The sequence below is a fragment of the Balearica regulorum genome, chromosome 8, assembly GCF_011004875.1.
Source record: "Balearica regulorum gibbericeps isolate bBalReg1 chromosome 8, bBalReg1.pri, whole genome shotgun sequence".
Lineage (NCBI taxonomy): Eukaryota > Metazoa > Chordata > Aves > Gruiformes > Gruidae > Balearica > Balearica regulorum.
This window is the reverse complement of record NC_046191.1, coordinates 33,425,936-33,452,798: the sequence shown is the minus strand read 5'-3', so window position 1 is coordinate 33,452,798 and position 26,863 is coordinate 33,425,936. Positions and strand designations below refer to the sequence as shown.

At 41.1% G+C, this 26,863-nt stretch overlaps 1 protein-coding gene across 3 annotated transcripts in view; it reads right to left on the bottom strand.

Moving 5' to 3' along the window:
- The window catches only part of PLA2G4A (phospholipase A2 group IVA), a 110,456-nt gene that overhangs the window by 10,277 nt on the left and 73,316 nt on the right, over positions 1-26,863 (bottom strand). For all 3 annotated transcript variants that reach the window (XM_075760562.1, XM_075760561.1, XM_075760560.1), the window contains exons 8-15: positions 26,616-26,757; positions 17,073-17,209; positions 12,762-12,984; positions 11,204-11,318; positions 7,295-7,432; positions 6,878-6,970; positions 3,796-3,867; positions 1,643-1,885 (exon numbers count right to left, since the gene is read on the bottom strand). In XM_075760562.1, coding sequence (XP_075616677.1) covers positions 1,643-1,885; positions 3,796-3,867; positions 6,878-6,970; positions 7,295-7,432; positions 11,204-11,318; positions 12,762-12,984; positions 17,073-17,209; positions 26,616-26,757 — 1,163 coding nt within the window. The remainder of the gene's footprint in view (positions 1-1,642; positions 1,886-3,795; positions 3,868-6,877; positions 6,971-7,294; positions 7,433-11,203; positions 11,319-12,761; positions 12,985-17,072; positions 17,210-26,615; positions 26,758-26,863) is intronic.

The following is a 26,863-nucleotide window of genomic DNA, read 5'->3' as shown; positions in this document are numbered from 1 at the left end:
ATGGGCTTCAGCTAATGCTAAAAAAACGCAATTATGTCAAACTTTTGCCAGACATTTTACCCAAAGAAATTTCAGGCACTCAAAAGTAATTGTCTCAAAGGTGCAGGCTCGTTCTGAATTTTATTTCCACTGAAATTAAAACTCAGGAAGTTGATAGTTGATTCTGAAGATTACCCACATGTCTTAATTATGCAAAATTCTCATCAAATGTCATTTTTTCCAACCATAAATTTACTACCCACTTTCCTGCCTCTTTTACAACTACTATAAATATTAAGATTACCCAGCTGTAAACACCTCTGAGATGATAAAAATATTTGGAAAGTGGAGTGCAGATGGAAATTATTATAAAACCACTCGAAGGGATTTGTTACATTAACAAATACACATTAGAACGCGTCTGCTACTTAAGCTTTTAAACGACATTTGGTATTTACTATTGCGTAATCACCAGCTAGGATAATCTCTTTCCTCTGCATAGAAAATCCAGGCTGAAGTGACCACTATGATGACGAGGGATGGTTGGCAGCGCTGTGCCGCTACACGAGAACATGGGAGGAACACCACTGTCAGAGAGTTGTGGTTCCTCGGTTTGATGGATGTCAGTAATAACCCATAATAATCCAGAACCATTATAGTTTGTATCACAGAATCAGTATGTGGGGGCTCCACTAAATACGCGTCTTCACTGTGACATAACTTTTCTATAGGGAAACTCGCATCCGTAACTCAGTGCTCTGTTGCCTCCTGAGGAGGAAAAAAAAAGCACCAGTGCCAGAAGAATGCTTAGAAATTCATTGGCTATCCTTGAGAAGATTGCAATGAACACTGTCTACTGCAAATCTCCAAAATACTAATCGAACGTGATTCCTAATTATCTGCAGCTACTGCCCCAGACACCATACACTTCATAGAGTGGGGGAAGACACTGAACTTCTTTTGCAAATTAACTTTTTTTCTGAAATTCTCATTTTCCGTCCACATTCCTGCTTCCTGCTTATGCCAACATGAAACGTAGATGCATCTACACATCAGTCACATGTGAAATGCGAATGCACCTGACACATCAGTCACACTGGGAAGAACACGGTGTCAGCAAAGCAAGGATCTACATGTACAGAACTGTCTTGCCTCCAAAGGCAACAGAAGCGGAAGAGCTACAAAATTTTTGGAACAGGGAAGCCCTGTAGGAAGACAAGGAAAAGTTCTATTTCCACCAGAAGCTTAGCACCAACAAGAGAAAAGGAACAACACAGGATACCCACTGGAGAAGTCCAAGAGAGTGAGAAAGCGGCCTTAACGAAGGGCATCATACACAAAAGCAGCTTGGTCACCGCTGCCAGCAATTCCTCCAAAACAAAGGGCCACTTCCCCTCCAAAGGGTACTGACTGTTCTGCACACTCTGCCAGGGGACACGGGAGGTAGGCAGCAGAGAGAACACACTCTGCAGTGCCCTTTGAGACACGCAGCCAGCCGACAACCTCTGCTGCTGATCAATACTCACGATTGCTGCTACAGAAACCTCCTGCCTTCAGGTACGTGCTGTTGTAAGCCTCACGGCTCGACGTTACCACACTGAGAATTCGCTGCTTCTGGTTTTACTAATGCATAGGCAGCAACATAGGCTTTCTGCGAACTAACCTGCAACGGCCGCATCTAGTTCATCTTCCTCCACGGACTCCTGAGTGAGGAGGTCTGCCAGAGGAGAGAGCGGGTAACAGCTGTTGAGGTTCAATCCCAGCATGAAGTTGTGCACTTTCCCGGCACGCCCTTCCCTGGTGTTGAAAAGGGCACTATCACCCACCAAAGCCATCAGCATTCGCTGCACCCAGCTTTCTTGGCTGCTATTCTGATATTCCTGATTTGCCTCAGTATTTTCAGTGCCTGCAGAGGAAAATTAAAATAACATATAAAGTATAAACCCAAGATTTCTGGGTCTACTAAAATAAAGGACCTATTAAAATCAAAGGAACTGGCTCACAGCCTTCTTACAAGGAGCCGTGGACTCAACGTTTAGAGGAATGGAGAGAAACCATCCTCCTGCCTTCACGGTGAAATTGTGTAGTGCGGATGTGTCCATCAGGAAAGCAGACTGGGAATGTGTTAGATGATCTGAGCCGGACTTAATTGGTCTGGATGGCAAGGGCAGTGAGGATATGGCTTTATCTGTGCTAAACCCAAAACGCAAACTCCTGGACTCAGGAGACAGACTTGAGCCACCAAGATCCATACTCTACATAGACCTAAATTCATCTGATGTGTACTGACATCCTTCTCCATCCTCTGCTGACTGCTAGAAACCCAGCTTTCCTTAAGAAGGCAAAGTCAGTCTACACAAAAGAGAATGCTATAGTATGGGAATTCTAAAATATCTGAAAATTAGCTTTCAGTCAACTGTAGACTACAATCAATATTTGGTTTTAATTAACTAAAGAGTACAATGAACTATCCCAACTTAGATGTCTACAGCTAGACATCACAGCAAAAATGACTTGGATTGGCGTGACCTTGCATTTGTACTGTCAAAACCCAACTTTTTGAGGTGTTTTGTATAAGGAGGTAATTCAGGCTCAGGCTTCATACTTTAAATCCAGCACTAAAATGTGTTTCTTTAATCCAGGCTTTAAAGGAGCTCATTTTTATGTAAGTAGAGAGAAAACAAGCATCAAACACCACAAAGTTTAGAGGTCCAACATCTGTACAACAATATTCTATAGAAGTGAGAGGGATTACCAAGTGTTTACAATCACAGATTTGTAGGTTGTCCACTATGGCTACAAACTATGAGAAAAATGCAGTGTTTCATGCTGGCTACTGTGCTTAAACAGGAAACCCACAAATAAATACAAAATGTGGTATTGCCCTCTCCCTATTATTTTACACATAAGGGGAATTGAAGAAGTAATCATTTAACTGAGCTGATGACATAATTCACTGTCCCATCATACAAGATTTTCTTTTCTTCCTGTAGATCCTAAAGTTACAGAGCTGCATTCCCATCTTTGCTTTAATTGTTAAAAACATAATCCCTGTGTGTATCACCCAATACAGAAACCATTATTAGGACGAGACAGAGACACTGACTAAATTCAGAGAAATCCTCAGGTGGGTTAGGTGCCTAAAGATAATTTTCAATAGGATCTTTTCTTCCCACTGCTCAGTGTTCTTCTGGGAAACTGGATCTGGGCACTGTTTAAAACACTGTGCCAACCACTAGGAACTTCCTCTATCAGATGTCATTGATGTCCTGATCAGATGGCAGCTGTGGATGCTGGAAATACAAACTATTATCTGATCAAGGAACCCTTGAAAACAACAGACAGTGTTCGTTTGCTGGGCTGACAACAATTTGAACATGGCTCTGAGCTCAGTAGCTTGCTGGCAACAGATTTCTGGAGATTACTGGCTCAGCAAGCCTAATTTCTGGGTGTATGTGAAACTGCAGACCTTTGTGAAGCCCTGCTGAGCTGATGCCAAGACTGAAGACGTGTGAAAGAATCATTTGATCATCAGCTTGAGCCGGAGGAATGAAGTCAAGCCAAAGGCCCTCCTGAGGTCTCTTGTTCAACATTTCTCTATTTTGCTGAGCCACTGGCTCCTTTAAGATCCTTGAGGTAGGCAATTAAGTGTTACCATTGGTACAAATGAGAGCAGAGCTCTCCGTTGTAAGAGATTATTGGTAAGATTAAGGAAAACCGGCTATGGCTAGTCACCAACATCCACAAACTTGACCATGCTATGTGAAAGCTGATGAACAAAGTACGCTGTGAAATAAAATGTGAGGATTTCCTTACCTTTTGGATGCTGTGATTCATCTTCGCTGTCTGAACTATCATTGCTTACAAGGTGCTTAAGCCTAATATTTTCTGTTGAAAGAAATATAAAATTACTTTAAATTGCCAGGCTTTAATTATTGGAACAGCTAAGAATTTCAAATTTGAGTCATAAAACTATCATAGTCTTCATAATAGAAAATCCAGCTGAAGAGATTTGATCTCTGTGGACACCTCTATGGTCAGAATCTGATCAGATTATATTGGCTTTAGCCTGCAATTTTTGCAAAGCTCCCACCCTAAGGAGATTAGCCATTTGTTCGAGAAAACAAAATGTAATCCTAAAGCAATTCCTACCACTCAACTCTGCACCACAGATTCGACACATTTCATTCACCTTGAATAAAATTTAGATGTATAGCTTCTGTCCTCTCAATAACTCCTAGTGAACTAGGAAGACAACGTTAATTTCTAATAATTACCTGCTAATTTAAAAAAAAAAAAAAAAAAAAAAAAAGAGGAACACTTAACCTCATTTATACATATATGAATGGGTACTCTTAAAAATAGTGGGGAAAATCAAAAGCCAAGATGGTTACGAAAGTTCTGCTGGCGTATGTGTGAAAAATAAAGGCCAATGCAGTTACGCGGTTAGAAAAGACAATGGTTTTCATCTCATAACATTGAGAGAAATAAAACCAGAAATGAGTGAACTTCTCTGGCAGAAATCCACATTTTGTTAGGGTTAACAGTTTGGTTTCCAAAACAACCACAAAGGCATTGTTAACTGTTCATTACTATCTCAAGGAATTCTTTCTAAGTCAAAATGAGCACCGAAAAAGCAACACATCCCACTCAGGTAAGGTTTGCAGTGGAGGTGAATTCATGTGAAAATGGATTATAGGCTCGTTACAGAGGGAAGCCTTTCTTGCAATACAGTAGATTTGCAATGTTTTATGAGCAGCCTCATCTTGGAAGCTTATATCCTACAGAGATGGAAACAGGGACGGATGTCCAGCGATGCAACTGTATCCAAGAGAAGACTTTTGAACACGAAACCCCTTTATTCAGCAGTATAATGTACGCTAGGAATCATCTCTAATTGAAATTTGAAGCCAGTTAAAACAAACTGAATGAAGGTTGTTTCCTAATGAATGTATTATCAACAAATTGTTTTTTTGATTAAAAAACGAAAATAAAACAAAATCTACTTTTTTCTCACAGAAGGATAACGTAGATGTTGGTCTCTGGTGGCATACCCCTGCTTCGGAATGTAATTCCCAACAGATGCTGTCATTTCTACCAAACGCAGGATCAAAACAATAGCAATTACACTTTGCACTTTTTGCTGAAGTCTAAATCTAATTCCTAGAACTACTCCTGGTTGAAAGAGAAGATTGAAGAGAGAGTCACCATAATATCCAGTGTAAAATCCACAGCTCTATTACCCTTGGTAATGAACACTGGATACAGCTGGCCACCACTGTTGCCTTTTTTCTGAAGAGGACTATGCCCTCCTGGATTACATACAACACTAAAAATCCCCACAGACTCAGAAGAACTTAGTCATCACATATTTTTCCTTAAATACTTTTTCTTTATAATACTCAGTGGGTCCTCAGTCACTACTCAAATATCATCAATGGACAAACATGCACCAAAACCAAATATGTACAAATTCTTGAGCGATGACATAGGAGACAGGTCAAAAAAAAAATTAGTGACCACGAAAGGAAGCTAACAAAACCAACAAATCATCTCTTTAAAGCAACCCCTATGCAAAATTTATCATTTACTGCCCTAAGCATGATTGATACATGCTGTGTCCAACACTGACATCCACTGGCATTTTGGCATTCACTTTGGTGGTACCGAGGTCTCACTGGGACACCTTCAGCTCTGGTAACAGCCTGTGGTTCAAGTCACATTAGTATTTTCAGATCTAATCCCACTTCTAAGCATGCTTTTTAAATTACATGTGAAATGAGCCACGGATGAGAGATAACACTCTGTCTCTCAACATCTTCAAAAGCAGTAACACAGACTTTTCCACTATCAAATTTATTGACAGAGATCTTCCGTTAGTAGGTGTTAACACTCATGAGGTGTACCAAAAATATGAAACTGGAGGCGCAGGTCTCATTTTCATCCATAAATAAGTACATTATCAAACAGCTGAATACCATCTCTTAGGAGTCAGAGACAGCTAAAGGGCTTGGGGGTTTGTTGTTGTTTTTTTTTAAATCAACTCATTCTGCATTTTCTCTCCATGCTTTTCAGAAAAATCTGGCTGTCTAGTACAATTTATTTATTGGTTATATATTTCCCTGTAATGCCAAAAAGTAAAAACCCCTTTCATTATCAACTGCATTCTCAAATAAAACACAATAAAGTCTATCCAAACCACGCTACAACTCCTTCCTTACAGTCATTATGCCATTTGTGCATTAGGAATGAAATCGAAATCATTTGCTAGTAAGCAAACGATCAGAAACCAACAGGTGACTTGTGGTTACAATGGAACAATCTAACAATCCAGAGACGATAAAATTTGGTTTTACTTTACTAATAAATAATACAGTCCAGTGTCAAGACTACACAAGTAACTATCAAGTATTTGTCAGCTTCTGATCTCTAAAAACTAGCGTAACAACATAAGAAAGGGAGTTGGATTCTTTTGACTTCCTGATGGAAGTTCCAAGTTTCTTTTCTTTCACTGTGATCCTACCAAAAATGTGGAAGGCAGTGACAAAGGCAGCAGAAAAAATATTTAATATCACAAAAGTTGTGAAATATTCTAGGAAAGACAATTGGATTCCACTGAAACCTAAAGTTTCTAGTGAAATCCAATAGTTGGATGTATGCACGCGACTTTCGGTACCGCTGACACTGATGAGAAACAAAAGTGAAAGAAAGAAAAGCAAATTACTAACCCTCTTTCCCTGATCTCATTGGATTCTAGCAATGTCAGCAACTAAAGTCACTTGAATTCCACATGGTTAAAAAGACTACCAGCAGAGTGCCATCCTTCCACACAGTGAGAGTGCACTGAACCTTGCTAGTAATTGTTTTGCATAGTAGAAGAAATATTTACTAATATTACCTAATTCTTCTTCCATAGTGGGACCTTTATTTTGAGAATTGGAGACGCCAAGCACTCTGTTAAATAATATAGAAAACGCACTGCCCCAGACACCTGAAAGGGAAGAAGTAAACAATGAATGGAGGCTGGTAGAAGAAAAAACCCCACCATATACTGCACTATTTAAGCAGTTGCTTGCTCTCTGAATACACCTCTGATTTTTAGAACATGCTAAGTCATAAGCTCAGATGTACATACCAGAAGCAAAAAAACAGGGAATGCCCATCCATGTCGGTGAAATCTTTCAAATGGATGTCTTCCAACAAACTGAGAACTCTACTTCTGGTCTCACAATTTGTGTGACTGCATGTAAAAGCCTTTGCCCATGAACTACTGAAATTAGTTTTATTTTAAAGTCTCTTTCTGTCACATACTCACCCATCAAGAAATGCAAGGGATTTTCATTATACTTCTTCACCACTGTCCCCATAAAAAATTTGCTTCCAAACAAATCAGGAGACATAAAAGTGCCATACTTTGCCATACCGATCTCATAGGGACTGAATTCCACCCAGTCTACAAAAGAAGAAACAAAATTGTGCTTAGTTGGCAATCTCCACCTGAACAGAAACAGAGGATGAATAAACATAAATGAATGAAACCTCTGTCCAAGCAAAGACATTTTAGTTAAATGGGAAGCTAAATAACCAACAGGAACATCTCCTAGGTTGTGCAGCAGTCAAAATTTTGATTTCAAATGAAGGCCAGTCTAATGTCTCATTCTCATTCTCCCTTATCACAACAATCTTTAGTGAAAAAATATGAGGTTGTAAAAACAGAAGCATAACAAATAAGAAAGCGTTTTCCTCTCACACTTTAATACGATTCCCTGTCACATGAAATGCAATGTGGGTCTAAGTTCCAAGTTTCTTTTCTTTCACTGTGATCCTACCAAAAATGTGGAAGGCAGTGACAAAGGCAGCAGAAAAAATATTTAATATCACAAAAGTTGTGAAATATTCTAGGAAAGACAAGTAGATTCCACTGAAACCTAAAGTTTCTAGTGAAATCCAATATGAAAAGGCAAAGCTGAGAGGCAGCTGAGAAACTTATTAATACCAAACAATGCCAAATGTATTTTTTAAAGTACATGCCATTTTATTCAACAGAGAGCTCAATAAAAATATGCAATCAAATGTTCAAATGCATTTGCTGATCTTAGCAGAAAATTTCTATGATGTATGCCTCTTTTGAAAATGGATTTTAGCTGACTTTGAAATATTTTCTTTGATATCAGTGGAGTTGCTTACATCAGAGCATTCATTTCAAAGAGGAAGCAATTACCATCAAAAAATCCCCTACATATGTAGTATTTCACCCATTCATCTATTTTCCATATTTTAGCAGTGATTAATTTGATTGCTTCTGTAAACAAGTTAGAAATACTTGTGAAAAAGAAACGTAAAAGAAATAGCTTTGAAAAATCCCCACAAGTCATTGGATGCCATCCACTTCTCAAGACAGTCAGTGTTTCTGTTTAAATGTTAAGCTTAAGGTTAACCCCTTGCCCTGAAAAGGAGAGATTTAATCATGACTGATGAGAGTTTTGTTTCATGGGGCAATGCTTATCTATGCTAAGTCAAATACAACATCCTATTTTCCAAATAAACCACTCACAAATCTTCACATTTACTGGAGCAGAAGGAAATTCCTTTGAAGACCCAGTCCAGGAATGTAATGATATTTCCTTTCAGATACATAAGCAGGAATTGGCAGATACGTATTCAGAATCGCGTTGACAGCGAAACTGAATTTAGAATTACAATCGTGATAGTCCACTTTCATTTTGTATTCGCACTGAAGAAGATGATTTCTCAAATCACATATCCTGCTTAGGGAAATAAGATTTCTGCCTTAAATGCTTCTGCCATTCCAGAAGCTCCTTGAGACAGTGGCCATTTAAATGAGCAGGACTTGAATGTCCCAAGAGACAAGAAGTTTATACCAAGAGAAATACTTAGTGTTTATATCCTGGTAAACTGGGCTAGTTTCTTGGCTGTGGCTTAATGCAAAATGTACTAATGTCAAACCTTTCAGCTGTGTTCACTGCATTTTGGATGTGGCCCTGAGAGAAGTTAGATCGTAACTCTACACTGCTTCATACCAGATGAAGATGCAACAGATTTTTCCTGTTCTCAGGAGGGAGGACAGACAGGTGAGATTTTGCCAGCACTAAGGATGATTGGGTGTATCTATGCACAGCCTGTGCTCACATGCTGAGACCAGATTCACTTTACAGTCCAGCCTTGCTGCGTGCGGGCAGATCAAAAGCGCATACCCCATGCAGCACGTGCAATGAAGACGGCTAACCGAGCACCGACTGAAGGATCCCTCCGGAATCCAGAGCCTGGGATCCCAGTGCTATGAATCCATACCTCAAGGCAGCCCTGCTTCCCAAATTAATTCTGTACCGCTTACTGGTACGGAGCAACACACACGCTCTCTCTCTCACAGACACAAGTTTACTATAATGACTTTCAAGAGCAAAACCCCAAAATCCAAATTTTTGGCTGGTCTGGCACTGCAGCAGCAGCAAAGCTGGTGAACGAGGCTGTTAGGGGACGGAAGCATGCAATACCAAAGCCAAACATTAAATTCCACTCCCCTCTTTAACACTGCATATCAGTACCTTCAGGTAATTTCTTATCATTACAGAAGCTACTGAAATAAAAAAAAAAAAAAAAAAAAATCTGTCTTTAACTAAATCACTGTAATTATGTTCGGTTACAATGAATACTGCAGTTTTGGGTATGGCTGGCGCCACCTGGGTCAGAAATGCTATTGGTAGGGGAAACATGCAGAGCCCAGGGCATGAAAGGTATTAGCAGCTGCATGAAATCTTGCACCATCGCTCCCAGAAGGAATGTTATGTGATATAATTAATGCATTTCAACTTGAAACAACATGAACGATCTCACCTACATCTATAATCTAGTAAATAAGAAAGCGTAAATTACTCTGTTCAAAACTTACTATATATTTCACATCAAGAATAGCTGTTCAGTTCTAAAAGGAGAGAAAAACTTACAATAGAAACAACCAAGATCTAGCATCCTATATAATGCTATAGATGATAGCCTCAAAAAAGAAAAAATAAGGTCCATTAGCAGAGGCAATACCTTTTTTAGACCAATTGGTAAGATTACAGAAACTAAATGAGCCTTCAGGTGCTTCTGGACTTGCTTAGAAAAGGTCATTATTAACTAAAGATAATCTTATTTTTAAAATGGTAAATAAGTAACTCAAAATGTCTTAGAAAACTGAAGCTCATCAAAAAACAAAGTACTTTTGTTTTCAAATAAAAAGGTTTCAGTTTCTTAAGGAGAAAAGTTCTCATGAAAAGTTCTCATTCTCCCATCAAAAATTTAACCTCATTTACAACCTCATTTTCCATTACAGCAACTTTTCCACATAATCTTTTTAGGAAATGTAGATGCAATGTCTGACTTAAAAACCTTGGGCCAGCCACTTCGTGTTTCCTTTCTCAGTCTTATATATAACTATATACATATCCTTTCCTTTGCACATCTAGCATCTAGCACAATTGGACTCACTCTCAACTGAGGCTATTAGATGGGATTAAAACCTATGGAATAAATAAAAGCAAATGACCATTTGTGTTACCAACAGTACTTTACACTGTGCAAGAAATAAAAAAAGAAGGAGATAAAAAAAAAAAAGAGAGAAATAAAAGGCTGTTGACCTAAAATACAGTCTGTCTGTCTCTCCAAGGACAGGAAAAGATGCATTTTAAAAGCCAAGAAAAGGCTCAGTTCCATGGTATCCATGAGGAATATGCCTATTTGACGCCTGTTCTCCACAACCCCGTGACCTTGGTGCAAACACTGCACCAGTCGGGTAAGTATCCACCTACCTTAGTGAAGGATCACTTATCCCTGAGCAACTTCTTGTTATTAGACTCCACTGTCAGATTCCCAGAAACTGCTGAACACAAATGTGTCTGTTCCCCCATCACCTTTTAAAACGCATCAGAACTGCCTTTATGATGTGCCCATGTGGTATATCCTTCAACATTCCAACTTCCTGTTCTTTCTATGAATTAAATCTCCCTGTACTTAGTTTGTAACAATGCAAATTTTGTTAATCCTCAAAGAATGTTTCATATCATGGCTAATTCCTTCCTAATCCTAAGCCATAAAACTAATAATTTCAATGTGTACCAAGCTGCAAGACACAATTAGTCTCACAAGTATTAAAAAAATAGGCCTTTTTCCAGCCACGCACTTGTCTCTTCACAAGTGACTCAATGCAGAGACTGAAACATACCTGCAAACATCAGCTCTGAGACATCTGGTTTGACGTGGAGACATGTAAAGAGTGGGAGAGCACACTGTGCGTTATTGATTTTGTCTTTCATGTTGCTCAAAGTGGTGTCCATTCTCTGCAGGAAAAGAAAGACATTATGTCCCAACGGATCTTATAAAGGCCTGCCGTTATTTGGGAGACTACTCATTTCTCTGAAATCCTCAAAGAGAAGGGAAATGGACTAACTCAGTTACTTCCAAGGAAAACAGAACAGAAGAACTTGTAAAAGGAAATCACCTTCTTGAATACCTTTTAGATACATGGTTCAGGAAGGAAGGACTGGGAGAAGACGACAGGAAGATGAAATAAGCATGTGTTATAGAATCCAAAATAATATGGCCAAAAAAGCAAACAGAATTGCTGGACAAAGCAAGTTCTTTTCCTCTGCCACTGTAAAGATGAAAACAAGGAAAAACCTCTCAGGCAGAACCGCCATTAATGATCATGTAATGATTTTCAATTGTGCTGTTTCTGAAAAGTCAGCAAAGATAACTAAGAGAAGCAAATGGCCTATCAGGAGGCTTACATTTGCTAACCAAGGATCTGCATCTCCCCCAGAAAATATTCTGGAGTCTGCAATCAAGACAGACTGAAAGTCATTATGACATAATAGTACAAAGACGTGTTGTCTGTGAATAACCAAGAGCCTTATTTCCATTTTTAGCTGATTGTGTCAGGTTCAGATTTAACCTAAATATCTGGGCATTTGTTTAACTCCTTAGCAAACAGGGACTTCTAACCAACCTCACAGATCATTAACATCCCTTCATAATCAGAAACTCATGCTATGTATCACAGTTACTAAAAGCTGTGCTGCTGGTTTTCAGTATTTTAGAGTGTTTAAAACCTAACAGCAAAGTGTACTTGTGAAAGATACAAGTGTATCAAGCAAGTCTGTGAATCTATTAACACATTTCAAACTTACGATAAGATCAAATCCAAATTCTGCTCACCTGACTCATGTGAACTGGAAGTCTGTGTGCCTGATTCAGTCAATTAGGATTTGTCAATAATAAAATACAACAGTACGAAGCCCTCCCATTATCTCTTTTTTAAGAAAAAGAAGTAATAATAAACAGAGATGTGGATCTTTCATCTTGAAATTAGTGTTTTGTTAAGCAAATGCTGCTTTTCTTATAGCAAAACATGCATAAAGAGGTTACCTCATTTTGTAATTTTTTTGTTGAAATGGCTTGAGCAGCAATTTTAATGGACAAAGAACAATGTTAAGAGCTTGCTGCAAGTACCCAGCAGTTGAGTTCATTTCTGTTGCACATGAATGCATGATGTCTTCCTAGCTCCTAAAGAAATGAGTACCATTCAGAAACGTGTCCCGCAGCAAGGAAAGCATTTTATATGTTTCTTATCCAGTATCTGTTCAGCTATAACTTAAATTAGCCCTATTGCTAAACATGATTTGTTAAATGTTACCAAGGTCATTTAAAAAAAAAAACCCAACTAACAGCAATTGTTATGCAGTAGTTTCACAACTCTAATAATCATTAAAAAATGAACTCACATTGTGGATAAGTGTTTCGCCTATTAGCATTCCAAAGATATCTGTGAAGGTGACAGGCTGCCCTGAGCTTTTCTTATTCCATAGTGCTTCAATGTAGCGTTTGACTTTCTGAGGAGTGAGCAGCAAAAGTGGGTTGTGACTCACGGAGTTCATCAATTCTTGATTAATCTCCTTTGGTCCTTTTTCTGGAAAATCCGGGTGTGAATACAAAGTTGACATGTACCTGCAATGGAAAATAGGCTCTGTAAGTATCAAAGCATGGTTCGATGTCAGCTGCCTGCAGTGTACAATAAGCTCATAAATAATTTGATACAATTACTGATTAAATCAGATTAATTTACTCACTGTTTGTGAAGAAAATTGTGATTTCTTTTTTCTCAAGGCAAAGAAAGCTAAACAATTTGTTCTAAATGTAAGCATACAATCAAACACTCAACGTACATTTCCATAATGTGCATGATGTAAAATATTAAAGTGTTCCTCATTTATCTGTCTAAGGGGTCAAAGAATCCCAGAACCCCAGACGGGTTTGGGTTGGAAGGGACCTCAAAGCCCATCTGGTGTCACCCCCTGCCATGGGCAGGGACACCCTCCACTAGCCCAGGTTGCCCAAAGCCCCATCCAACCTGGCCTTGAACACTGCCAGGGAGCCAGGGGCAGCCACAGCTTCTCTGGGCACCCTGTGCCAGGGCCTCAGCACCCTCACAGGGAAGGATTTCTGCCTCACATCTCATCCAAATCTCCCTTCCTGCAGCTCCAGGCCATTCCCCTTGGCCTGTCACTCCCTGCCCTTGTCACCAGTCCCTCTCCAGCTTTCCTGGAGCCCCTTCAGGGACTGGAAGGGGCTCTAAGGTCTCCCCGGAGCCGCCTTTTCTCCAGGCTGAACAACCCCAGCTCTCTCAGCCTGTCCTCATAGCAGAGGTGCTCCAGCCCTCGGATCAGCTTCGTGGCCTCCTCTGGACTCACTCCAACAGCTCCATGTCTCTCCTGTACTGGGGCCCCCAGAGCTGGACGCAGCACTGCAGGGGGGGTCTCACCAGAGTGGAGCAGAGGGGCAGGATCCCCTCCCTCGACCTGCTGGTCACGCTGCTGGTGATGCAGCCCAGGACACGGCTGGCTGTCTGGGCTGCAAGCGCACACTGCTGGCTCATGCCAAGCTTCTCATCCAACAACACCCCCAAGTCCTCCTCAGCGCAGCTCTCAATAATAGCCAGAATCATCACAAGCTGAAAAAACAGCTTCTCAAGGGTCAGAGTGCACCTAAACTTGCAGACTGGAGGTCCTATAAGTATACACATGCAGTTCTTTCACTCTAAGATGTATCTCTCTGCCACTCTCCAGTTCATTATTACTATTCAAAAATTCCTAATGTGTATTAGTATGTGTCATGCTTTCCAGGTTCTAGAGGTTTTCATAATAAGATGAAGCACAATAACTACAACCTGCGCAGAGATTTAATTGAGTCCGAGAATTCAGAAGAGGCCTATCAGGCAAATCTTGATTTTGTCACTAACTCTGGAAACTGAGGTTTTGTTCACTGAAAAAAAAGTTTAGACACACATGCAGACAACTGCGGTTTGTGCTTGTTTGGCTTAAGTAATGCTCAAGTAAAGACTCAAGGCAGGCCGTCCTCATCTACTAGACGCTCGTTTCACTATTATTTATTCAAATAGCTGGCTCAGGTATACATACCGTACTGCAGGCATCATTCTGCATAGCAGTGAGGTATACGCTGTGTAAGCTTGGCCCTGACATCGTTGCCCGGCCATTCACTTGACAGCATGATGAACCCCATCACATGCATGATGTTAGAATTTGACTCATTAGTCCTTGTGCAGTCTCTAAAGCTTAGCATGCACGTCAGCTGGTGAGTGGAACAAACACAGCAGAAAGCTTCCATGTGAGACGAGAAAGGAAAATGCAGGATGAAGAATTCAGTACAAGGTTGAAGCAAGATGACAGAAACGATCAGGGAGGTAAATGCATTGCTCCAAGGTTAGGCATGCATCTCAGCGAACAAGCAAAAACCTGCCTCTCCCTGCAGGAAAGGAACTCTCCACCCTTCAGAAAAGAAACAAGGAAAAAAAAAAAAAAAAAAAAGAGAAAGAAGAGAATTATTCCCAAGCAATAGACTGCATGGAAAAAAAGAAAGGGAGTGCCAAAGTGTCAATTTATTTATTCATCAAGCAAGGAAAGTCTGAATAGGTGACATTACCAAGACAGCAAAAGCAAATTTGTTTAAATACAGCTGTTTCCAACATACATTCCTGACTGAATCAGTCCAGCTAATCTTGCTATTTAATACAGATTTTATAGGTTTACATTAGATCAACTATGTATTCACACCTGGGTTTTCCCAAAAAAGGACCTCATGGCCAGCTGACTGACGTCTTTTCAGAACATGGACTACACACCATTCCCTAGGAACACAGTGAAAATTTTTCACACTGCGTTGCACTATTCAATTGCTCTTCATCCAGCCAAATGACATCTGCTACTTTTTGCAATTTGACAAAAGTGCATCCAGGTCCCTCAACAGACAGTGCTAAATCTGCTGCTCCAAACAACTCGTGATAGAAAATGCAGGTTCCAGGGATGCCAGACTTTTGTAGTTCAATCCAAATGAGAAACTTACTGTAGTTCATAGACACTTGCAGCGTTTCAAAACCTTCTGGCATTCTAAAAGCTTTCTATCTAGTCTGGAAGGGGGGGAATTAAACTTCACACAAGTGAAAAAACCCCACAAGGAATAGAACAGATCATTATCTATTTCAAAAGAGTTAGCAACTTTGGGGTTAGAGTATTTCCTTACAACGTGTGGAACCAAAATTCATGTGCTTCCTCAGAGTTAAACCAGGGGATACAATTCATCCCAGGGAGATTCCCTGCTCATTTATATTTAGCTATTCCAACAAAAGTCTTTTTCCCTTACTCTCGAAGAAATGAGATATTCATATAATCTTATAATTTAGACTGGAAGGAACCTTGAGGTCTCTATTCCCACCTCCTGCTCAGTGCAGAGCACACGTAAGAGTCAGATCAGGTTGCTCAGGGCTTTGTTCAGTCAAGTTCCACTTTCACATGAAGAATTCACTGAGTCAGACAGAGAGAGGATGACACCTTACCCAGCCCAGTCAAGTAAGGATGCGGCAATACATTCCTGTGTTTGACCACTCTCACTGCAAAATTCTTTTCCTAACAGCTAATCAACTTTATCTTGCTGGAACTAATAGCCATTCCCCTTGTCCTTTCTCTGTGCATCTCCAAAGAGTCTCTTTTCTTTACAGCTACCCATTAGGTGGGTGAAGATAACAATAAGATCTCCCCCCACCACTACCTTTGCCTACTCCTCAAGGCTAAACAAATCCAGCTGCCTCACTTTCTCATGTGCTCCAGTCCCCCAGTTGCCTAGGCGGCACTCTGATGGAATTAATCCAGTTTGTCAACACCTTTCGTGTACTAGGTGGCCCTAAAGTGGATTCATTGAGTCAGACAGGAGGACATCGTAACTACCTGATTATGGCATTCTAATTGAGACATCATGGAAGATCTTTTCTCCCATCTGACTAACAAACTATTTTTAAAAAACAATGTAATTTCTAAGTTAAACAGTGACAACAGGAGTGATACAAGGGAATCCACAGCAGGATGCCCTGCAGCATGGCAGTCAGTCCATACTGCTTCCTACAAGCCGAAATACATCTGCTCACATCTCCTTACACTAAGAATCGGTGAACAGGTCCTAGACATCCCTGGTAAATCCACTACAGGGACTAGTGAGTCTAAATTGGAGCAAAAGACCTTTCAGTGATTTTGAGAATAATATAATCCATTTGGGGTTGAATGAGTCACAATCTTCAAATCGCAAGGATTTTTTTTCCCCATTTCATCAGGAAAATAAAGCAACACAAAAAATATTTCGGATTTATAACTACAGCTTGAATTCTTAAGGTTTTGGTTATCAAGATGAAGGAATCAGTTACACTGTCCTCGTACGTACAGTGTTGGCTGTTGGTACAGAAACATGGGTGCGTATGAGTACCACCTCTTTTCATCTGTTCCTGCTATCAAAGCTCCTAGGAAGATCACCTGGAGACTGAGCTGTCCTCACCAGTCGAGGCATTCTGAAACGCCTCCACCAGCAGACTTGCCCCACTGACCTGCTATGCCACAAGGCAGCTGTCTCCGTATGTCTTTTCCGTACTGATGGTGTATGTGTAAAACTTGCTGTGAATTATAACCTTAGAAGTAAGTCAACTCTCATGAAAATTCGTTCTTTAACTGAAGAAAAACAAAAGAAAAAACGCTTACCACGTGGATCCTGAGAGACCAGCAATGTAAGTCGCACAGTCTAAAATTCCTGATTCATAAAGTGCTTTCATGACTCCAGCAAACCCTACCATGGCACGAAATCCACCTCCTGAACCCAATATTGCTATCACTGGTACCTGCAGAGATGAGAAGAACATAATCACCACACCAATTCTGAAACAGACTTAAAAGTAGTAAAATAAATGTTATTCATCAATCACTGGAAAACATACCAGCCTTGTGCAATTAATTAGTCACCATCCAGAGATCTCACAGCACAGAAGAAACCTCTGTTTTTCCAAACCTGTGCACAGAAGTTCTAACAAGCCAAAAAGAAGGTGTTCTGCAGTCTCTTAGTGGTACATGTGTAAGAGAACGGCAAAATACTTTAATAAACACTTTGACATATGACTTTTAAACACTGCATGTAGAATAGAACAGCACCATAATGAAGTTACCTGCCCCCCTCAGGTTCTCTGGGCCCAAGAGTGATGTACAATATCTGTATGTTATTTACTCAGTCCCTTCTGCTTCATGAAGAGCTGGAGGGCAGGAGTACTTTTGGACTGCAGCATGGGAGGAGAGCACTACTGATCACAAGCGAGGGAAGGCAGGAACCAGCTGACAGCATGAGGGATTCTGCCAAGGTGGAAAACTCACGGAGCGGCAGAGCAGACTTCCTTCCAGCTTCCTATTTACCTTGTACCTAGGGAGCATTAGCAACCAGGAGGTGCAAACAGATGGCACGTAACAAAGGACCTGGCATGCAGGGATATAAAGGGAAACTAAATGCGTCTAGTTCCCATCAAGATGAGAAGGAAGATATGACTGAGGCAACACAAGGGCAGGAAGAAAGCATGAATTCCCAGGAGAGGGGGAGCTGTAAGCTTGCTACTTCTGGCAGTGAGAGAAGTGTCCCTTTCCACCTGCAGCTCTGGTGACAGAGGAGGAAAAAATGCTGTCAGGGAGCATTTTGGACCAGATATCACAGGTTACTGGATAAGAAACAGTGCTGCAAAGTGACAAGCGACAGTGGCAGAGTGATTGCTTAGGGAGCTTTGCTGCTTGCCCAGACTCCAGATCCATGACAGCGCTGAGAAATGGCTGAGTCTCACCTGGCCTTCCAGATGCTACTCCTCGCTGCTCATCCATGTGGGCAAGTGATACAAGCAGGGGAGACCCTGAGCAGATGGGAGGTGCTTTGTCCCTTCTTGGAGCAAGAACGGGGGGCACAGGCGCACAAGGCTGTTGCCTGTGGACTTGATCTTTCTAGTCTGGAAGAGGAATGGCTCAAGCAGATGATATCAGGCTCAGGTGGTGTCACTAGTGAGACTCTTGGCTTCTTGAAATGAAGCTTTGCTTGCTGATGAAGATGCTCCATGGGAAAATAAAGAATCCACCTGACCAATGGAGTGAGGAACATCTTCATGAACAGAATTGCTAATTTAGTGAGGAAGACTTTAGACTAACTCCAACAACGGGGACTTAAGCGAGTGAAGGGTGCAAATGTTTCAAATGCAGGAGGAATGTATGGGAGAAAGCCAGCAGTGAGACCTGCATGTTCCTGCTGGGAAGGAGGAGTGTCCAGACGCTTACCTCAAATGTCTCTATATGGATGCACAGAGACATCAAAGAAGAAAAAATGGAAGCTCAAGTGCAGTCACAGGCCTATGACACAATCAGAACAGCACAGACTTGGTGGGACAGCACACACGCCTGGCGTACTGCCACGGCTAGGAGGAGGCTGGGAAGACAGGTGGGCAAAAAGGGCGCGTAAACTGAGTGTTGGCAATAGCACACCTTCCAGGGACCACTGGGACTAGCTGACCTCCACAGGCCCCTTCCAAACAGTATTTCTACGACTCTGTTATATTGTATTTTTTATCCAATACTATTGCTAATAGGGCACAATATCATCGCTGCGCAGAATCCTTACAGGCGCAGAAAGGTAATGCCTGATTTTTCTGATTCTTCAGGTCAAATAATAAAAAATATCTATATAGTGAAAGTCAAATACTATCATTACGACCCTCCTTAGCTTCCTGTCTACTGAAATGATGTATAGAACTTCAGTTCACTCGCACAGATTCGTGCCATTGCTTCAGACCTACAACCAATAGGTCTACAAAGTGAGTGAATAAACCATGTCAAGTCTCGGCATTAGCAAGTTGCTGCCCCCACAGTGCCCTGTTACTTAGAACTCTAATTGCCTGCTTTCTGAAGAATTAGAATCTATTTGAAGAAGTCGTCACTTGAGTAAAATTTCTAAATAAAAATATACTCAAAATTAATTTAGAATGTCTGTCCTTCTTATCTATAATCCAAAATAGAGAAGATATTAAATTTAGTTTTTAAATAAACTATTTAGTTACAAAACCACAGAAATTTTTACAGCAATCCAAACACCAGCTTTAACCCATATGCTAGCTTTGTGACGGAGCCAAAAGCAGTAAAAGTTACTGATCAGAAACAGAAGAGAGACAAACAATATTTTGGCTAGGAGTTGAAAAACATCTTTTATAATAAAAACATCTGATATTGCTACATAGTATGAAGACAGTCTCACATTTACAACTACCTTGCAAAAACTACAGGAGAGGTAAGGAGAGTTTATGTGTATCTGTACACCTTCTCAGCTACCAAGAGATAGCAAAGCGAGCAAAAGCAGAGCCAGTTACAAGTGACACCATACTGGAAACATATCTACAAGGGGGTTATTCTGCACTCTGTTCCTTCTTACTTCCCAGCTTTCACAGCCCTGAATTCAAAACTGTTCCCTTCCACTGCATAATGTCTTCAAGTATCTAGAAAGAAGGCAAAATAAAACAAGATAGTGATAGAAGAAAAACTGCCAGCAAAACCTCAACCCTGGCTATGGGGAGAGCAGACTTTGGGCTGCTGAAGGAGCTAGTTAGCTGGTTAGTGCTGTGTTTGGATTTAGAATGAGAATAACGCTGATAACATACTGATGTTTTAGTTGTTGCCAAGCAGCCAAGGACTTTTCAGCTTCTCACACTGCCCTGCCAGTGAGGAGGCGGGGGGTACACAAGGAGCTGGAGGGGACACGGCCACGACAGCTGACCCCAATGACCAAAGGGATATTCCATACCATATGACGTCATGCTCCATATATAAAGCTGGGGGAAGAAGAAGGAAGAGGGGGATGTTCAGAGCGATGGCGTTTGTCTTCCCAAGTCACCGTTACGGTGATGGAGCCCTGCTTTCCTGGGGATGGCTGAACACCTGCCTGCCATGGGAAGTGGGGAATGAATGCCTTGGTTTGCTTTGCTTGTGTGTGTGGCTTTTGCTTTACCTGTTAAACTGTCTTTATCTCAACCCAGGAGTTTTCTCACTCTCGCTCTTCCAATTCTCTCCCCTGTCCCACCGGGGGTGGTGAGTGAGCAGCTGTGTGGGGCTCAGCTGCCAGACAGGGTTAAAACACAACAAGGACCTCTCTCCGTTACTTTTCAACAGCCTTGGGAGTCTGGAGAGGTTCCAGCTGACTAGAAGCTGGCCAATGCCATCCCAGTTTTCAAGAAGGGAAAGAAGGAAGACCCTGGTATTTACAGGCCTGTCAGTCTCACTTCAGTGCCTGATAAAATTATGGAGGAGGTTATTCTGGGAGCTACTGAAAAACACTGCAGTCATTAGTCATAACCAGCACAGGTTCACGAAGGGAAAGTCCTGCTTAATCAACTTAATTTCCTTATATGACAAGGTCACCCATCTAGTTGACCAAGAGAAGCCAGCAGATGTGAGGTTTTTGAATTTTAGCAAAGCTTCTGATACTGTCTTTTACAGTATCTTTCTGGACAGAACACCCAGCACACAGCCAGACACGTCCACCCTACGTTGGGTGAGCAATTGGCTGACCGGTTGGGCTCAAAGAGTTACAGTAAATGGGGTGACATCAGGCTGGTGGCCAGTCACCAGCAGGGTTCCCCAGGGCTCCATGTTAGGGCCAGCACTCTTTAATGCTTTTGTAAATGATCTGGACGCAGGAATTCAATGTATGTGAAGTAAGTTTGCCGATGATACTAAACTAGGAGGAGCTGTGGACTCCCTTGAGGATAGAGAGGCCTTACAGAGAGATCTGCATAGACTAAAGAGCTGGGCAATCACCAGCTGTATAGAATGTGAGTACTGGATTCTCCACTTGGCATGGGGTAATCCTGGTTATACCTACAAACTGGGGGACAACAGGCTGGAGAGCAGCCCCACAGAAAGGGCTCTGTGGGTTTGGGTTGATGGCAAGTTGAACAGGAGTCAACAGTGTGTCCCAGCAGCCAAAAGGGCTAGTGGTGTCCTGGGGTGCATCAAGCAGAGCATTGCTAGCCGGTCGAGGGAGGTGGTTGTCCCTCTCTACATGGCACTGGTACGGCCCCACCTCAAGTGCTGTGTGCAGGTTTGAGCACCTCAGTACAAGGAGGACATCAAACTGTTAGAGTGTGTCCAGGGGAGGGTGACCAGGTTGAAGGGTTTCAAGGGCAAGACTTAGGATGAGTGGCTGAGGTCAGTTGGCTTGTTCATGTTGGAGAAGAGAAGGCTGAGGGGTGCCCTCATCGCAGTCTACACCTTCCTCAAGGGCGACAGCATGGGGGAGGTGCTGATCTCCTCTGTCTGGTGACCAGCCATAGGACATGAGGAAATGGAATGAAGTTGTGTCAGGGGAAGTTCAGGTTGGACATTAGAAGGTTCTTCACTGAGAGGGCGCTCACTGGAACAGGCTCCCCAGGAAAGTAGTCATGGCACCAAGCCTGTCAGAGCTCAAGGAGCATTTGAAAGATGCTCTTAGTCATATGGTTTAGTTTTAGGTGGCTCTGCAAGGAGTAGGGAGTGGGACTCGATGATCCTTATGGGTCTCTTCCAACTTAAGATATTCTATGATTCTGTGCTTCTAAAAATTAACTTGCTACCATCAGCAAGTGTTTCAGCAAAGGTCCCACCTGGTTTCCAGTTTCCGAAACCTAGAAGAATTTTCCACTGTTCAATGGTGATAAGGTAACAATGTCTTGGTTTTTACTAAGCATAAAAAGAATTACATAGTTGTGCAGAAAGTCCCTATCTGATCAAACTGGTAATCAGTCAAAAATTTCACTGAAATGCAATTTAAGGTGCCAATAGACGGGATTAGTTATAAGAAAAGAAACCATGTGACTACTGAGTTCAGTTTCTATCTGCAGTCTCCACACTCCAACCCATGAAACTCCCCTGAGGACTGAAAACACACAGTCACATGGAAATGACCATGCACAATGACCAACTATGTTGAGACATTTCTTGAGGCTTCCATACCACAAAAACTGCTTATTCTTCATGCAATAATATTATTTTATTATCTTCATAAGTGTTAAGCTTTAGTAATAGAAACCACAGGTATTTACTGGCATCAGCATTCATCATGAACCTCCAGAGATAGCTATCTATCAAAAAATGACAAAACAAAGGTAAAGATTTAGGACATGCCTGTTTTGTTAAGCCAACACCCCAATAACGGAGCAGTTGCTTTGAACAGTAGAGCCACATTACTAATCACAAATTTAATAATGTACATTAGGCTTTGAAAGCTCTTTACAAACACCACCTAATTAACCTACAGAGACAAATCCCAACAGGATGAAGACAGTGGTTTGCAGGTGCAAGCCTGGAAAAAGTATGTGAGAACACTTCCAAAGCACCTCTATTCAACAAATCTTTTCATCAGTGCAGTGGCATGAGCACAAGGGAAAATCTGAGTTTTCTTCAGGATGCAGAGAAATCTGTAAGCAGGATCAATAAAGAATGTCGAGAAGAGTCACTAGCATCCTTACACTGAATGCTCCCTGCATACTTAATCCACAGGAATTATGGGATTTATAGATTCCTATACTGGGGGAAGATGGGTATACCGAGAAGTACGTGTATGTATAGTATCTCTTAATTTCCACTTGATACCAGAGCAGGATATGAAGAGTTGCAATCACTACTTTATTTCCAGAAATGAAATTTGACTAGAGAGCTCTAGAGTAGAGGGCATAGCTTAACTAAGCTTCCCACAGCAAATAAAGCTTTTAAATGATGAAAAAATAACTGAAGAGAAGCATCTACTGCACATTTACATTCATTTATTTCAGACAACTGAATACAAGTTGACTTGTAGGCATAAGTCAGGTGATGAAGGTTAAGAGTTCTTTCCTGCTTTGCAGAGGAAGGTAGAGCACATTTCCAAGCAAGTAGGTTTGTTAAAGCAGCTTTTTAGCTGCAATTCAGTTTCCAACACATTTAAGGGCAAGAATTGGCAAAATTTGAGACTACTTACACCCATCTTACAAGGTGCCATCAAGGATAAATAGGGCAGAGGCAGGGGGGCAGTAGCTGCAGACAGAGTACAAAGGGAAAAGAACCAAGAAGCCAGCTCATGATGGAGAAAGAATGGAGAAAAGATATCGTGCACGCTTCTCCAGGTACACAGGCTGGGGCTGACGCACTCCACTCTTTGAGGCACTCTGAACCCAAAGTCCTTTGTAGATAATCAGTAAAACTGGGGCAAAGGTAATAAACCCATTCAAACAGATCAGTAAACTTAGACCAAAAGCTTAAGTGACTCACAAGAAAGTGATGCAGTGAGTCAACAGCAAAACTGTGAATTGAATTCAGAAGCCCTGGAGACAAAAGCCCATTGGTCTAATCCCTGGCCACACTGCCACACTCAATTCTATACGGTTGTGCCCACTTCTGAGCAACCGAACAGCCATGGCTTGGTTTTTCCTATAGTCACTCCACACGGCACAATGCTGAGGGACCCAAGCTAGTTTTGAACAAACCAGCTTAGACGTCATCCAAACAAACTCCACTGAACAACACAGATGAAGTGTTTTGTCAATACGTCTGTACTGTTTCTAGGATCCGTGGGGCACTGTACTGTGTGGACAGGCTCAGCACCGCACAGTTCCACTTCAGTAATGGGCGCCTCATCTCAACACATGCTGATTGCTTCATCACCAAACTGGGCAGGAAAATGAAAAGGATTTGGGAAACAAGATATGTTTTAGGAAAAGCGAGCTCAACCATATTTTCCAGTAATCTGGCAAAAAAAAAAAAAAAGCTAAAACATATTAAATCTTGTTTTGGGAATGAGTGGTGTAGATGTTTTTATCCAAATGCTCCGGAAACACAGTGCACAAAATCTGGACAAGAATACCTGTGGTGGAAACAAAATTGCCATGGGGTACACAGATGATTATTAAAAAATTGTTTTGTAAATCCAGTCTTAGAGAACTCTATCCTTTCTTTAATTGATTATGGTATTTTTAGAAAATTGTTTCAAGCAACAAAAACTATAAAAATAAACTGAGCAATAACACAGGTACGAGAAATCTCATCCTCTGTGTTTTCAGAACGTGCCCCAAGATTAAGTAAGGAAATTTGGAAGTACTCACTTCCCCATCCAGGAATGTATAATTATTTCACAGGTATTAAAGTCCCACAGCATCCCTGCAAGGCACGTGTGCTGCTACTCACAGGTGAAGAAACTTAGGTGAACTTTGAGTAAGTGACTTGTTTAAGATTAAACAAGATAGACAGCCAAGAATACTCATTATTAATGTCTCCCAACTTCTGATCCCATGTTAAGGCTATAAACATCTTATAAATCCTCCTGCTATCTCCCATCTGTAGCAATAAAAGTAAAAATGACAGGCTATAAGGACAAAACTATATTTTAATTTGAACAAAAAGGGTTTTTTCAGTGCTAGAAGCAGCTAAAAATTCTGACAAGTCAGCTTAAAAACACACACTTGGCATGTGAAAAATGGGAGGATCGCATTACCTCAGTCCTTCCTAGGGTTGATAAGCCAACAATTAGAGATTACTGTCTGGTCTTGGAAGATGCAATTTAACTAACAAACTTCCAGTATTTGAGACAGTGATGGATACCAAGGGAAGATGATGACGAAAAGAATACAAAATCTTGCCTAGCGTTTATAATAATTCATGCAAACATACCACCTGCATAGAACTGATACTTCAGGCACTGAATATCACTCCAGTCCTGACTGGATCTTTGCAAAATATCTGCATCCTTTCTGAGAAAGATATTATTCTGCTGTTGAAGATCAGACTAATGTCACATCCACAAATATCTATTCTGATAAGAATGTGTAAAGATTAAAGTAACTGAACTGAAAATTAAAAAACCTTGAAAATGTTCCTTCACAATACGCACAATTTATAGCTCTACAAATAAAATATGTACGATACTTGTCAAATTCTTTCATCTTCTTCAGAAAGTGCGCACAAGCACAGTTTACTATGCAAGACAGAGCTCAAAAGCATACAATAATGCATTTACCACCTGCTCAAAACTTCATAGAAATTTAAAAGGAATTCTTCAGTGTTGGTTCCGGTTTCTGCAAAAGACTGTCACATTCTGCTTATACTAAAAGCACAAAATGACTCGATCAACCCAGATTAATTTATTGACTCTGTTCATTGCATGACACCCCCGACATACAGACAGTCTTCCTGTCACAATTCTGGGAGTAAAACAGGATGAGGACCAAGCAAGGAAGAAAGAGGAGGATGGAAAAGCTACTACAAAACAAGTGGATCTGTATCAAGTGTATCCTTAATTAACTCAAAATAATGCAGTGTTTTATGAATTCAATGAAATGATCAGTAGGGTTCAGCACCCTTCCTCACTCTGATGTGACCCAAACCACATCTAGATCTGCTGGCTTGACTTTCTGTTGCCTTGGTACAGAGCTCCAGCCAGTCAATGAAAGCTGCAGTCTCTCACATTCTCTAAGGATAAACTTCATAACCCTAATCCTGTAAAATGGGCTAAAGAAGAAAGGAAGGAAAGAAAAGAATTTCTACGCTGACTCTAACATTAAAATACCTCATTTCCTGCCTAATCCTTTAGACACGAAGGCCATACAGCCAAGGCCACTTGAAGAGCAGAGGCTGGATATCCAGCATGCAAGGGCAGATTCTGCAGCTGGGTGCGTGCCCAGAGCCACCGCACACTTTGCCTGTAGCCCATATTCCACATGGCCTTTAGGCGTTTTTCAGATGACGATCTCAGCTCAGAACCAACACCTTAACAAAGGATGGAATTCAGAATCAGAGCAAAATGAAAAGCATGGATTTATCTCCTTTACCCAATTTTAACCTAGGCACAGCCTGCCAAGGAATAAAACAATAGAGAACCAGGAAACAGTTACAGCAGTTTGTTTAAGGTGCCAGTGCAAAAGAAAAGCTGTGATTTCTATTCTGTGATGGCATTTACGCAGTCTTGTCCTTTTGCACATAATGGAGTCTTAAAACTTATTTAAGCGAAGCTTCATTTTGGCACAGGATTTTGTTTCCTTGAACTTTAATCTATCAATGTAGAGCACAAGAAAAATTACTCTCCATTCTAAAGACTGTAAGTGCACAGAGAAAAAAGAAATTTTTTTGCTTCTGCCATTTGTCTTTACATGGAACCCTTCTACCTCATATGTCCCATTCATTAGAGAGACAAGGCAGGTGATACGACTCTTGATGTGAACTCTCCAAACTTACATCACGGGAAGTGGTCAAGTTCTTGCTGTCTTCCTCTCCTAGAAACGATTTCATACTGTGCATGATGTTATCTTTTCTCTGTTGCCGAAATTTCTTCTCCTCATCACACAGAGCCATGCTGAACCGGAGATCAGTTGAAGAGCTATTTTGCAAAACAGACAGGCTTTAACAAAAGGCACAACTCAAAACAGAATTTAAAATATCACCTCGGGAAATGAATGGAAATAAGAGTAAATTCCTCATTAATT